The following is a 15,243-nucleotide window of genomic DNA, read 5'->3' on the forward strand; positions in this document are numbered from 1 at the left end:
TTAATCCTCCAAAACTCTTTGGAGCTATGGTCACAACACTGTTGTCTCCATTTGTATATGTGAGGAAACTTTAGACACAGAGAGATGACATACTTGTCCAGGGTCACACAGCTAATAAGCGGTAAAGGCAGGATAAATCTAAGCCCAGAAAGCCATAAGGTCAGGGTTGCTGCCCACTGGGCTTCCTTCATGCTATAGTAGGCTTTGCGGGAGAATAGATCAAAAACCGGGTTTCTCTGGTGGCTCCGTGGTAAAGAATCCGCCTGCCAATGCAGGAGACAGCTTTGGTCGCTGGGCCAGAAGGATCCCCTGCAGAAGGAAATGGCAACCCACTCCAGCATTCTTGCCTGGAAAATCCCACGAGCAGAGGAGCCTGGCGGGCTATAGTCCATGGGGTCACAAAAGAGTCGGACACGACTTAGCAACTAAACAACGACAGATCAAAACCCTGTGCTTTCCTTCAAAACCAGAGAGAAATGAAGACATCTCCAGTAAAGAAAAGCAGGCAATTTCTCATTAGCAGGTCTGCCCTATGAGAAATAATGGAGTCCGGTGAGCTGAAATGAAATACACTAGATGGTAACTTGAATCTATATGAAAACATAAAGGACACCATTAAGGGGAACATGTAGGCATTATAAAAGGCAGTATAAATATTTTAATTAATTTATTTATTTTTTGGCCATGTCACATGGCTTGTGGAGTTTTAGTTCCCCAACTAGGGATCGAATTTATGCCCTGTACAATTTCCATTGGAGGACTCCGCAGGGAGTCCTAACCACTGGACTGCCAGGGAATTCCCATAAACATCTTTATTTGTAATTCTTCTATTGTTTGTCCTTAACTCTCTATTGTTTAAAGGTAGTTGCATAAGATGATAATTACAAAACTGTTTTGACAGGCTTATAATGTATAAAGATCAAATTTTTATGATAATAAGAACATAAAGGAGTCAGGAGGGAATGGAGTTATAATGAAGCAAAGCTTTTGCATGTTATGAAAATTAAGTTAGTATTAATCTAAACTGTTTTAACTTAAGATGCTAATTGTAACCCCCAGGGCAACCACTAAGAAAATAACTCTCTCAAAATATTATAAATGAAAAAACAGCGAATTAAAAAGGTACACTAGAAAATATGTTTCACACAAAAAAGAGAAGGAGTCAAGGACTGGAAAAACAACAAAAACATAAGACATGAAAAACAGTAAAATGGCATAAATCCTACCTTATCAGTAATTACATTGAACGTAAGTGGAGTAAACACCCTAATCAAAAGACAGAGATTGGCAGAATTGATTAAAAAACATACTCCAACTACATGCTGTTCACAAAACCACTACTTTAGATTCAAAGACACAAAATAGTTGAAAGTGAAAGAATGGAAAAAGATACGAAATGATGAAAAGAGTTATGAAGGAGAGCCAGAGTGGTTATACAGGTATGAGATAAAATAGGCTTTAAAGATAAAAAATCATTGCTAGAGACAAGAAGGATGTTTTATAAGAATAAAAGGGTCAGTCTACCAAGAAGATAAAATGATTATAAATATATATGCTTCAAAAAATGATCTTCAAAAAATGAAGATCATGGCATCTGGTCCCATCACTTCATGACAAATAGATATGATAACAATGGGAGCAGTGACAGACTTTATTTTCTTGGGTTCCCAAATCACTGCAGATGGCGACTGCAGCCATGAAATTATGAGATGCATACTACTTGGAAGAAAAGCTATGACATAGACAGCGTATTAAAAAGCAGAGACATTACTTTGCCAACAAAGGTCCGTATAGTCCATCTATGGTTTTTCCAGTAGCATGTATGGATGTGAGAGTTGGACTATGAAGAAAGCTGAACGCCGAAGAATCAATGTTTTTGAACTGTGGCATTGGAGAAGACTCTTGAGAGTCCCTTGGACTGCAAGGAGATGAAACCAGTCAGTCCTAAAGGAAATCAATCCTGAATATTCATTTGAAGGACTGACACTGAAGCTGAAGCTCCAGTACTTTGGCCACCTGAGGCAAAGAGTTGACTCATTAGAAAAGACCCTGATGCTGGAAAAGATTGAAGGTGGGAGGAGAAGGGGACAACAGAGGATGAGATGGTTGGATGGCATCACCGACTCAATGGACATAAGTTTGAGCAAGCTCTGGGAGATGGTGAAGGACAGGGAAGCCTGGGATGCTGCAGTCCATGGGGTCGCAAAGACTGGGACATGACTGAGTGACTGAACAACAACAATATATGCTTCTAACAACAGGACCTGAAGCAGAAACTAACAGAATTGAAAGGAAAGTAGACAATTCGAAGCAATAGTTGGAGAAAATTCCAGTGGTTAGAGCTCCATGCTTTCACTGCCAAGGGCACAGGTTCAGTCCTTGGCCCCTCAAGTTGTGTGGCGTGACCAACAAGCAAACAAAAATCAAAACAATAGTTGGACATTGTCGCTTTCAATAATGACTAGAACAACTGGACAGAAGATCAATAAGGAAGTAGAAAATGTGAACAATACTATGAACCAACTAGATCTAACAATCTCCAAAGAAGCTTCCACCCAACAACAACAGAATATACATTTTCCTCAAGTGTGCATGGAACATTCTTCAGGATAGACCAAAAGCTAGGCCATAAAACATGCCCAGAACATTTAAATTACAATTTAAATTTTAATGAATTTAAAAGGATTGAAATCACACACAGTTTGTTCTCCAAACACAAGGGAATTAAGTTAGAAGTTAGCAACAGAAGGTTTGGGGAAGTTCACAAACGTGGCAATATAAAAGCACACTCTTAAATATCTAATGAGTCAAAGAAGAAATCACAGGGAAAATTAGAAATACTTTAAGATAAATGAAAGCAAAAGCACAGCATGTCAAAGCTTATGGGATGCAGCTAAATTAGCTCTGTAAGGGAACTTTATAGCTGTAAATGTCATACTGGCAAAGAGAGATTTCAAATCAACACCGTAACCTTGCATCTTAAGAAACTAGAAAAAGAAAAGCAAACTAAACCCAAAACAAGCCAAAGGGTGGAAATAATAAAGAATGGAAATAAATGAAGCAGAAAATATAAAAAAAAAGAGAAAACTAATAAAACTAAAAGCTGGTTCTTGGAGTGAAAGTGAAAGTGAAGTCGCTCAGTCGTGTCCGACTCTCCGCAGCCCCATGGACTGCAGCCTACCAGGCTCCTCCGTCCATGGGATTTTCCAGGCAAGAGTACTGGAGTGGGGTGCCACTGCCTTCTCCTGGTCACTGTTAGAGGGATCTGCACCCCCTTTCTCTTTAGGTTCCAAGATTCTCAAGAACTCTAGGGCCCATGCTTTTCTCCACCACGCAGACTCCCCCCGACCCCGGGGCCCAGAAGAGCGGCCTCTGCAGGATGGCCTCTTGATAAAACACAGGCCGCTCAGCCTTTCTCCCCCAAACCTCAGAATTCACCGCCCACTGGCCCACCAGGAACAAAACTGACAAATATTTAGTTTTTTTTCTTGGTCAGTCTAACTAGGTATTTATCAGTTTTGTCAATCTTTTCCAATAACTAACTTCTAGTTTTATAATTTTTAATTTTCTCTTTTTTTCTATTTTGTCATTTAAAAAATGCAAATCACAACCACAATGAGATACCATTTCACACTCACCAGGAAGATTAAATCAAGAAAATAGAAAATAACAAGTGTTGCTGAAGATATGGAGAAATCGGAACCCTGGAACATTGCTGGAGGCAGTGCAAAACATACAGCTACTATGAAAACTAGTTTGGTGGTTCCTCAAAAAATTAAACATAAAATTACCATATGATCCAGCAATTCCACATCCAGCTTTATACTCAATAGGAATGAAAACATATGTCCCAACAGAAACTTGTGCCTGAATGTTTATAGCAGTATTGTTCATCATAACCAAAAGGTGGAAATAGCCCAAATACCATAAATAGATAAATCATTGTATATAAATAAAATGAAATATTATTCAGCCATAGAAAGAAAGAAATCTTGCCATTTACGACAACATGGATAGATCTTGAGGACATTGTGCTACATGAGACAAGTCAGATAGAAACGACAAATACCATATGCACTCTTTACATGTGGAATAAAAAAAAATCTCAGAGAACAAATGGTGGTTGACAGAAGCGGGGGTTGGAATGGGGTGAGATGGGAGAAGGGAGTCGAAAGGTACGAGCTTTCAGTTATATTTTAAGTCAGTCCCGGGGATGTAATGTACAGTGTGGCAACTATAGTTAATTATACTGTTGTACTGCATAGTTGAAAGCAAAAGAGTAAATCTTTACTAAGAGAGAAAATCTTAAGAATTCTCATCACAAGAATAAAATTTTCTCTAACTATGGATGGTGAGAGATGTTAACTAGACTTACTGTGGGGATCGTTGTACAGTATACACAAATATTGCATCATTACGTTGTATGCCTGAAACTGACACAACGTTGTATGTCAATTGTACCTCAATAAAGAAGTCTTTATCACTCACCCCACTTTATAAGTGATGAACCATCTAAAAATGAAATTAAGGAAACAATTCTATTTATAATAGCATCAAAAATAATAAAATACGTAGGAATAGATTTAATAAAAGTGCAAAACTTATACCAAGGAAATGAAAATATCGTTGAAAGAAATTTTAAAAGATCTTAATAAATGGATATTCCATGTTTTAGATCTTATGTTGTTAAGTTGGCAGATTTAACACACTACCTATTAAAATCCCCATTTTTTTGGTCTTTTTGGGCAGAAATTGACAAACTGATCCTAAAATTCCTATGGAAATGAGAGGGACGTAGAACTATCAAAACAATCTTGAAAAAGAAAGTTCCCAACTTCAAAACTTACCACCAGTCAAGACACTGTGCTACTGGCATGAGGCTAGGCATATACTTCATAGGAAAACTCCAAATCTGTTTGGGTTGAATTAAAGGAATAAGGATTTTTCTCTGACATGGGCAGGTGGAAGGACTACAGTGGTGGGTCTGAGCTGAAGCAGAGAGTCTGTGGACTTGAGTGAAATTCCTGGCACGTGGCCAGGGATATGGGGTGGAGCTTCTTGCCAGATGCCAGTGCTGTCAACCAGTCGGCATTAGAGAATATTGAGGGAGCCTATGTCAGCTAATGGGTACGGTGGCCTTGGGCCCAAGGCCCTGGCACAGTAAAGGATGCTTTGCTGCCCTGTGAGTTTAGGGTCACTTAAGCCACTCAGGGGCTTCCCTGGTGGCTCAGAGGTTAAAGCGTCTGCCTGCAATGCAGGAGACCTGGGTTCGATCCCTGGGTCAGGAAGATCCCCTGGAGAAGGAAATTGCAACCCACTCCAGTATTCTTGCCTGGAGAATCCCACGGACGGAGGAGCCTGGTGGGCTACAGTCCACGGGGTCGCAAAGAGTCGGATATGACTGAGTGACTTAACAACTAAGCCACTCCGAGATCAAAGAGGAAGAACATTCCCAGGGGACTCAGAGATGTGCAGATGCTGAGGGAGAAAATATGTGGACTTCCCAGGTTCCTATTGGTAAAGAAGCCCCCTTTCTACTATCAATTAGAATCTGGCTCTGAGACCAACCTGAGGTCAGTCAAATCCTTTGCTCAGTCACTCTCCCCATCAGTAGACAGGAGGTAATGACACCGATAGCCCATATGGTAAGGATTAAATGAACACTTAATCCGTGTGTTTGTGTGCTCAGCTTCTTTAATCGTGTCCAACTCTTTGCAACCACGGACTGTGGCCAGCCAGGCTCCTCTGCCCATAGGATTCTCCAGGCATATATACTAGACAGGGTTGCCATGTCTGTCTCCAGGGGATCTTCCCGACCCAGGGATTGAACCTGCGTCTCCTGCATTGCCTCCATTGCAGATGGATTCTTTACCCACTGAGCCACCTGGGAAGTCCGTAATATGTGTAATGATGAGTACTAAAAGCACCAAGAAAGCATGGCTAACAGGAGAGATGGGTCATGGGTTTGAGTCTTAGCTCCATCACTCTATAGCTACAAAGTCTCTAAGACTCAGTTCCCCTCCCTCAGCCATCAGATTGTTCACTGTGAATGAGTTCGGGTAGCCGTCATCTGCACCCCGCCCTCACCCTACCTCATCACACCACAGCCATAGGTAAACTCTGAAAAACTGTGTCATATCATGTCACCTTCTTACTTGACCCTCCTATTGGTTCAATGGCCTGAGAAGAAATTCACCTTCCTTGCTGCATTTGTCCAAGACCAAGACCTCCTGTGACGCTGTGCCCCCTTGCCAATTCTCAATCTACTTGGGTTTCATTCATTTTCTAGAACCCACAGATGACTTCCTACCTCAGGGTCTTCTGTGGGGGACACCCAGCCACCAGCTCCCAGACAATCCCCTTGTCGATTCTGAAGACCTGCCCTCAGTGTGACCTCAGGGCCTCTGGTCACACTGTCAGAGGTGGTCTTCATTACTCAGCCACCGCCTTTGCAGGCCTGCTTGCCTTCCTGGGGCACGGCTCACTGTCTGTCATGATTTTGCTCAGAAACCTCTGTTTTGGCTGGGTCTCCTCCTAGGTGCTGAGTCATAGGCCCAGTGAATCAGTAAGCAGTGCCCAGCCAGGAGTAGACAGCTGGGAGGTATTTGAAGGACGAATGAAATGCCTGGCCTAACTCCTGCTATGCACTGATGGTCCCATTTATGACTTGATCTTGAACTGTTGGTGAATGGGGGTGATTCTGGAAGATGAAGGGATTTTGGCTACTTGCCCAGCTTGCTGGAAATAGGATGGGAGAGAGAAGGCAAGATCTGCTGCCTTTTAAAAAGGACAAAAGGGGTGGGGTCTGACTTGAGTCAGACCTCAAGAGCTACATGGCAGGTGGGTGACCCAGGGAGGGGGCATTCCCTGAAGACAGCAAGCACATCCTCAACCTAAGTGTGACTGGGTTCCAGCAAGGCCTGGAAAAGGGTGGTTCTTAGGCCACTGTAATTATCTCATGGGATGGAAGGGATGGTTTTACGGTACAGGTGACCCAATAATACCCCAGGTCTTGGCCACGCTGGAGAATTCCTAGAAGTGTAACCTCAAGGATGATTAGAACACACTGGGACAGTGGCACAGCCTTCAGAATTCCAGGGAAACCTGAAAAACCAAAGCAGGTCAGCTGGCTGGCCCACTTGATGGCAGGGCAGGCTAGACTCTGATGTGGTAGCCTGGAAGGGTTCAGGCAGCTTGCTGGCTATAGGGTCAGGGTCCAGGACCCCAGCCAACCAGCATCTAAGGTAAATCTCCTGTCAGGGGTCTTCCAATTTCAGAGGCGACCATGGTATAAGAGGAACCAGTGGCCTTTGAGGAGGACAAAGCAGAAATGCAATGTGACTGAGGCTAAATCTTCAGACTAGTATTTTGCAAACTGTGGGTTTTGACCCTTTCAAGGGTCATGAAATCCAGAGTGGGCTGTGACCAAATGTTTACGATTTTCCAGGCAATAGTACTGGAGTGGATTGCCATTTCCTTCTCCAAGGGATCTTCCCAACCCAGGGATCGAACCTGGGTCTCCCGCATCGTAGACAGACGCTTTACCGTCTGAGCCACCAGGGAGGTCAGCAGAGTATACAGCGGGTGCTATTTCACTAAATATGTGGATGTTTGTGTACGTGTGGACATGTCTAAATCACTGAGATGTAAAATGGATTTCCTACTGAGATACAGCTGAAAAAAACAGTTTGAAAGCTGATGTTCTTGACAGGATGGATGGAGACCATTAAAGGGTCAGCTCACCCAAAGGGCAGGAGGCTGAGGCCCGATCCAGGGAACAGCTGGAGGTAAGCAGACTGGACTCGGTTCTGGGGGGAAGGCATTGGTTTTGGAGTCAGGCAGAGCTGGACTCCAACGCTGCCTGTGCTGCATGATGGTCGGGAAGACGCCTAACACGCCTGGCTTTGTCGCCTGCCGGTGCCAGTGATGCCATAGCATCCTCGCTGATGGTGGAGGGCTGGCACCCCAGGAGATAGCGGTGTTCCTCTCCAGCGTCCAGATGTTGGCTCTCAAGGGCTCTTGCGGGCAGCAACAGCCCCCCAACCCGGGCCCTGATTCCACCTCTCCCACTTTGCGCTCTGCCTGCTAAGCCTTCTGCCCGCTAAGTCGTAAGGCAGTTGGCTGCCAGGAATTCCCCCTCCCCTCGCCCGCCCCAGCATCTTCCAGGGTGAAGATGAGAAATAATGAGACAGCAGCCTCTAGGAAGGAGATCCAGGAGAGGAAAAAGAAACAAGTTTTATTTAAGCCCCAAACACTCAGCTAGAAAAACCAAAAAGGAAAGAGAGCAGGAAAGTGGGGGAAGAAAAGGAACATTAAAAAAGAGACAGAGAAAACACAGCAACCCTTTTCCATTTAGAAATTGTCAAGTTACACTGACAGAGGTCACAGAATACCCACAGAAGCCATCACTGCTACACCAACATGGGCCCTACGTGGGACAGGGTGGGGTGTGAGCCGGGCTCGCCCTGGGGGGTCCCACCTGGGACCCCTCGCAGAGCCTCAGGCCTGAGGCTCCTGGGGAAACAGCATATTGTGGAAGGGGTGGGAGAGAAAACCCCCATGCGAGTAACACAGCACAGTGGGCAGGGGCTGGGGGGACCAGGTACAGGGCCCCCCCCAGATGTCTTGGTTTTTCTTGGTCAAGCACACACTGATGGACAGAGCAGTGAGGCGCATGCAGCTGGGGGGGCTTTGACGTGCTGGGGACTTTGAGAGGGCCCAGGGGCTGGGGGCTTGTGAGGGGAGCCAGAACCAGTGGTGCAGGGATGAGGGAACACACACTCAGGCGCTTCTACACTTGGGGTCTACACACACATGCACGCACGCACCTCCATGTGCACATACAGGTCTCACAGCTGCCACGTCTGCACACACATACTACACACGTTCTTACACACCAGGCTTCTCCATGCCAAGGTGCACGTGCGCATGTGCCAATGCCCAGGCTGGTTACACGCACCACTGTGGGCATGCCTCCCTGCACACACATGCGGGAGGTCATGTCTGTGCGTGTTCATGCTTCCTTTCCTCTGCACACGGATAAATGGACTAGTGCCAGTGGATACACACACACACACACACACACACACACAAGTTGCGCACAACTCCTCCTATAAATGTGCTGGCACCAAAGTAAAAGGTACGAATTCCACTGGGCTCCGCATTAGCAGCGGGTGGGGTGGGGCACACGACTCCCTCCATTTGCCCCCTCATGGATGGACACGCCCCCTTCCCCTCCCCCACAAAGGGACATTCAACTCAGGACAATGACGGTGGGGCAAACATTCAGGGCACAGGGCTGAGGGTGGAGGCGGGGCAAGGGAAAAGTAGCAAGCAAAGGGCAATGGAGTGGAGGGAGGAGGGGGCACCACTCCCCCTCTCCTCCTAAGTCAGGGGGTCTCTGTACAGCCGAATCAAACCAAACCATTTCACTGGACCACAGAAACCAGGCCGATGCGCCCACCCTCCAGCCCCCTCCCCCGCCAAAAGAGCGGCCAGGGAGAGTGCTGTGGTTTTCTTTTTTTTTTCTTTTTTAAATATTTATATATATTTATATTACGTATATTATATATATATATAATATGTAAATATATTTTTAAAACAATATAAAATGTTAAGACACTTCACTTAAATGTAAAGAGTTGCCTGCAATTAAAAGTAATTGCATCATTTATGAGGTCCTTTTTTTTTTTTTCTATTTTCCAGGGTTATTATTTTGGGGGGAGGGATTTTTTTTTTCCTCTTCTTTTGTTATTTTTCAAAAAGGCTTGCTTGCCTTTGTACAAAAATGATCCAAAGCTAGAAAACAAGGATGAACCAACAAAAACAACAACAAAAAAAGAAAATGAAGTAACACAACCCAGTGTCCCCTCCCTCCCCAACCCTCAACAGCTCCCCCTGGCTCTCCTCAGGCGCCAGGCCCCAGAAGGTTCTGCTCCTTCAATGGCTCCCCTCTCTGTGCTTTCTGCGGGGGGTGACTAATTCCAACCCCCTCCTCCCCTGTGCTTACTCCACTTTGTGCTCCAAACAGGAATCCTGCTCCCTGGGGACCTCTCTCCATCCTCCTCCTCCCCCACCCACAGAATCTCCCTGCTGGCCCCTCACTGTGCCCTGCGGGTGGCGGGGTTTGCTGAAAGCCAAAACTGATCTCTCCCTCCCCTTCTCAGGACCCCAACCAAAAGCCTCACTGCCCACAGCCTCTGCAAGGCAGGGGCCCACAGGCCGGAGGTTGGGGGCACTGGCTGGCTGGTCAGGCCTCGAGGACCCTTGAGAATCTCACCAGGGTCACTAGCTCCCCATTTTAAACCCTCTAACGCCTTCCCTGAAAACCCTCAAATCTCAGAGAGGATGGTTAAAGGTCAAGTCAGCCCACCTGTGGGGTCAGAGCTGTCCTCGCTGCCCCCCACCAACCCCCTCTCTATTGCCCCCACTTCCCTTACAACCAGACCCTTCCCACCCTCTAGGCCTCTAAGTCTAATTTGCTAGGCCCTTCATTCTTGTCCATCCCACCCCATTAAATAAGTTAATGTCATTTAAAGTGCTAAATTAGGAAACTAAAAGTACCAGATACCCCTCCTCGGGGCTGCCCTCTCCCAAGGCAGTGTCCCCAGCATCAGGCTGTCTGCTCAACCCACCGTCCACAGCCAGCAATCCAAAGGTGCCCCGTTCCTCCCACTGGCATGGGCCAGGCAGCTCCTCACCGCAGGGAGGTGGTTCCGGGAAGCCAGCTCCTCTCCAGGGACACACAGATTCAGTGGCATCACACCACCCTGAGGCCCCTCTGACTCTGGCCTCCCCCTCCAGCCCACCTGTCTTGACTCCAGGCCCACCCGGGCATGAGTGGATGGGAGCAGAGAAGCAGCAGAATTCAGTCATGTCCCGAGGGTGGGCAGGTGGGGCGCCTCCAGGGCCAAAGTCTCCTTACGTCCAATTTTCTAGCCTGATTTTGGGGTTGATCCAATGTCCAGGTTTTCCTCCAGGAAGGTTTCTGAGAAAGGGGAAAAGGGGGTGTCTTGCTGCTCCAAGTCTCCATGGCTCAGAGTTTGTTTGGAGTGCTCTTGGGAAGTGTGGGGGGAGAGTGAGAAGGGAGGGCAAGGGTGCAGGAACTTCAGGATGAACCTGGGAGGGAGTGTGGGGAAAGAGACAGGGGAAGGACGATGACAGGAAGTGCGCCATTTTGGAATAGGAAATCAAGGGAAGGTGGTGTGTTTTGGTCTTTAGTTTTACTGGTTTGCTTTTTTTTCTTTCCTTAAAAAAAAAAAGACAAAAGTGAATCATTCAAAAAACCAAAAACACCAACAGGGGATGGTCAGAGAGAGCTGAGAGGGCCGCATCCATGGCAAACCCTTCAGAGATTCTGGACAATGAGGTGGAAACGAAGGGAAGCAGAGGAGAGAGAGATATGGCAGGGAAGGGGGAGGAGGGCAGGCTGGGCTGGGGTTATAAGGAAGCTTCTAGAAGGAGATGGAAGAATTCCTCGCTCCAAAGGAAGTCAATACGGGGATGGAGGTTCTGGAAGCCGAAGGCTTTTCTGAGACTGGGCTTGAGGTCTCATTCGAACCACTCATCTCTTTAGATGGTTTAGTGGCCTAGAACAAAAGCAGAGGTTGGGGTCAGAGAGAAGAAGGGGAGCCTTTGTGCTGGCCCCCAGTTAGTTGTTTTAGGTTCTCAGTTATCTGTTTTATACATAGAAAGTGAGAGAAAGTGAAGTCTCTCAGTCGTATCCAACTCTTTGCGACCCCATGGACTGTAGGCCACCAGGCTCCTCTATCCATGGAATTTTCTAGGCAAGAGTACTGGAGTGGGTTGCCATTTCCTTCTCCAGGGTTTCTTCCTGAGTCAGGGATTGAACCCGGGTCTCCCGCATTGCAGGCAGACGCTTTACCATCTGATCCACCAGGGAATCCCAATCTTTAATACATAGTAGTGTTTATATGTCAATCTCAATCTCCCAATTTATCCTACCCTACAGTTTTAAAAAATGAAAAATTTCCACAAATCCAAGAGAAAATTAACTGCAAAAACCAGAAACCAGAGGAACATCTGGAGAGAGTGGTCCTCTGAGACAGGGGAGGAAGGTGCCAGAGCAGGGGTAGAAAGGGGAACACGGGGTTGGAACAAAGGGCCTGGGGTGGGTGGTTAAGTCCACAGTTACTGACAGGAAAGACAGAAGGCAGAAGAGAGACCAGAGAAGCACAAGGAAGGCCAGCCCAGGACCAGAATGGGGAGCAGGACAGGGAGCAGAACCAGACCAGGTGGGGACAGGGGGAGGGCAAGGAAGGGAAGGAAGACATGAAACATTAGCTGCCAAAGGGGAGGCAGGAGGGGAGAAGCAGCCCAACCAGGGCCCCTTCCAACTTCAGCAGGAGGTCTTCTGGTGGAAGCTGAAGAGTGAACTTGTCCTCCTGGAACCCTCAGGACCCCCACGCCCACCCCCACCTCCTGCCCCACAAGTGTTCCTCCAACTTTGAGCTGTGCCTTGTGGGTAATGGGGAGCCACCCCCTCATGACGTGTCTGGCACTCACAGGTCACCTCTGATAGTTAGAAACAGCTGTGCCCCCTCCCCACCTCCAGCAGACCCCTGGCACCTACATTGGTCCTGGAGATGTGAGAGGGTTCTAGACCCATCTGCATCTCCTAGAGGGGATGAATTACAAATTCAGATTCCTGGACCCTGCCCCAGGATCCATCTGTCCTGTGAGCTCAGGCATCTGCATTTTAGGCCAGCGCCACAAGTGATCCTGCCGCACAGTTAACTCTGAGATCACTGGGTTAGGGTAACACAGACTAGGTTTTCTCCCTGTGGTTGTATCCACTGTCCCTCCCAGCCTTCCTTAGCTACTACTGGGCTGCCGTCTATGGGGTTTCACAGAGTCGGACACGACTAAAGTGACTTAGCAGCAGCAGCAGTGTGATAACCAAAGTGCCCTGATTAAAGAAAAGAGGGACGAGGACTCGAAGCAGAGAGCTGTGGCACACTGCCAGAGACGTCCTGCAGGTCCCGCCTGGGCATGGCCACGCCACTGCTCCTCGACCTACATAATTATCCGGCTGCTTGGCAGCCTCTATCAGATGCCTTGTGGGGGGGTGGGGGTGGAAAGCAAGGTGCCCCCTGCCACCGGGAAGGGAAGTGACCACAGGCATCTGACTGGCTGACAGTGAACCTGCCCTTGAGGTTGCTGATCACATTTCTTCCCACATGTTCACAGCGAACTATCTCTGGATTTTGCTCACCACACTGTGGTCTGCGGTCTACATTTTCCCCTTTATGAAAATCCAGGCATGAGTTCACTGTTTGGGTCTTCTATCTCCTTTCATCCTGACTGTGGCTGCTCACTCCTTTCTCAGAAGGGTTCCAGGCCCACAGCCCCCACATCCTTCAAATCATCCAGCCCTTTGTGGAACCCATGTGCCTGGCATGGCCTGTGTTGGAGGGGTCCCGGTACCCCGGCCTGGAGATGGACTCATTTAAAGACAACCACAGGAAGAGGAGGGGTGTGGGGTTCAACCCTTTGGGTGGATCTATTACTCCCTTGTCACTTACTGTAGGCTCCAGTCTCGCCCCTCCTCTCCCACCATTTACCATTTAGAGTTTTTTTTCCCTAACCCAGGCGGGCAAGGGGGCAGGTCCCCTTCCTCCTGAGTCTCTTCACATCCCCCTGCATCCCAAGTCAGCTGTTGGTTCCCTCCTGACTGTCCTCTTTGATCTCAGCTTGCCTCTCTAGTTACGAGCTTTCCCCATTCCTTCCCTTTAGCATTTGTCAAGAGCTTCACTCTGTCCCAAACTTTGGTCTCTCGAACACCTGCCTCCCAGCTTGTGCTGCCCCCTGACTCCTGCGTTCACTCAGGCGAGGTGTCCTCATTGGGAAGATGCCCCCTCCCTGTTCTCCCATAGCTGGTGCAAGGCCTTTAAGCTCTAGGGAGCAGCAGCGGTCACCAGCTTATGTGGACACCCCTGCTTTTCATGGACACCTCTTCTACTTGCTCCGTGAGCATCTGTTTTGTAACATCCTCTCAGGCCATCTTCCCCTCCAGGAGAGTGCCCACCACTTTTCTGAAACTGAGGGAACGTGTCCAACTGTGCCCACTGACCCTGTCCCGTGCTGCTCAGAGTTCCCAACTGATACAGCTGCTGCCTCTGAAGGTTTTCATTGCTTCCCTGTCACCAGCCAGTCTTCCCCCGTTGCTCTTAATTATGTCTAGAGAAAGAGCTTTGCCTTTGTGACAGGCAGAAACCTCATACACAGATGGTCAGCTTTTAGCTGGGGGAAACTGGAACCATTAGCCAGATCTACCCAAAGGGTTGAACTCCACACCCCTCCCCTTCCTGTGGGCCAGAGTCTAGCCCTCTCCAGGCACCCTCAGCATGCTGACCTGTCCCTCCAGGCTATGAGACGCAGATTCCCACGCAAGTATAGGTTATCTTGGGGCTTCCCAGGTAGCTAAGAGTAAAAATTCTGCCTGCCAGTGCAGGAGATGCAATAGACTAGGGTTTGATCCCTGGGTTGGGAAGATCCCCTGGAGTAGGATATGGCAACCCACTAGGGTATTCTTGCCTGGAAAATTCCATGGACAGAGGAGCCTGATAGGCTACAGTCCATGGAGGCAAAGAGTCAGACATGACTGAGTACCATTACCCATGTAATAATAGATCATCTTGATGCTGCCAGTTGGTGCCTCCTCCAGGGTCATTCCCAGTGCCACTGTCCCCGGCCCACATGCCCTTCTTCCTTATTATTTGCCTGAATCAGGCACTGGGTTGCCAGAAGAGGCAGGGCTTCCTCTAGCCCAAGGGGGAATAGAACCAATGGCAGTTCAGGCTGTTCCCTTCTAGCCAGTGACTGATCTAGGGGTGGGCAATAAGAAGAGAGGGGAGATCAGTTGGGAGTCTCTGGGGAAGGTTCTCCTGTTTCTAAAATGATCTGTGGGGCTTCCCTGGTGGTCTGATGGTTGAGAATCTGCCTTGTAATGCAGGGGACACCAGTTCAATCCCTGGCCTGGGAAGATCCCACAAGACACGGGGCAATTAAACCCGTGTGCCACAACTACTGAAGCCCATGTGCCTAGAGCCCATGTTCTGCAACGAGATAAGCCACCACGATGAGAAGCCCGCACACTGCAATTAGAGAGTAGCCCTGACTCGCTGCAACTGGAGAAAGCCCTTGCAATGACCAAGACCCAGCAGTCAAAAAAAAAAATTAAATAAATTATTTAAAGTCAAGCTTTAAAAAAGAAATGATCTG

At 47.8% G+C, this 15,243-nt stretch overlaps 1 protein-coding gene across 1 annotated transcript in view; it reads right to left on the reverse strand.

The window, feature by feature from the left end:
- Positions 1–8,199: 8,199 nt before the first annotated feature.
- SRCIN1 (SRC kinase signaling inhibitor 1) overlaps positions 8,200–15,243 on the reverse strand; it is a 72,048-nt gene continuing 65,004 nt past the window's right edge. The window contains exon 22 of the mRNA XM_027516654.1: positions 8,200–11,588. Within this exon, the coding sequence (XP_027372455.1) occupies positions 11,454–11,588 (135 nt within the window). The 3' untranslated portion in view covers positions 8,200–11,453. The remainder of the gene's footprint in view (positions 11,589–15,243) is intronic.

Source organism: Bos indicus x Bos taurus, chromosome 19 (genome assembly GCF_003369695.1).
Source record: "Bos indicus x Bos taurus breed Angus x Brahman F1 hybrid chromosome 19, Bos_hybrid_MaternalHap_v2.0, whole genome shotgun sequence".
Lineage (NCBI taxonomy): Eukaryota > Metazoa > Chordata > Mammalia > Artiodactyla > Bovidae > Bos > Bos indicus x Bos taurus.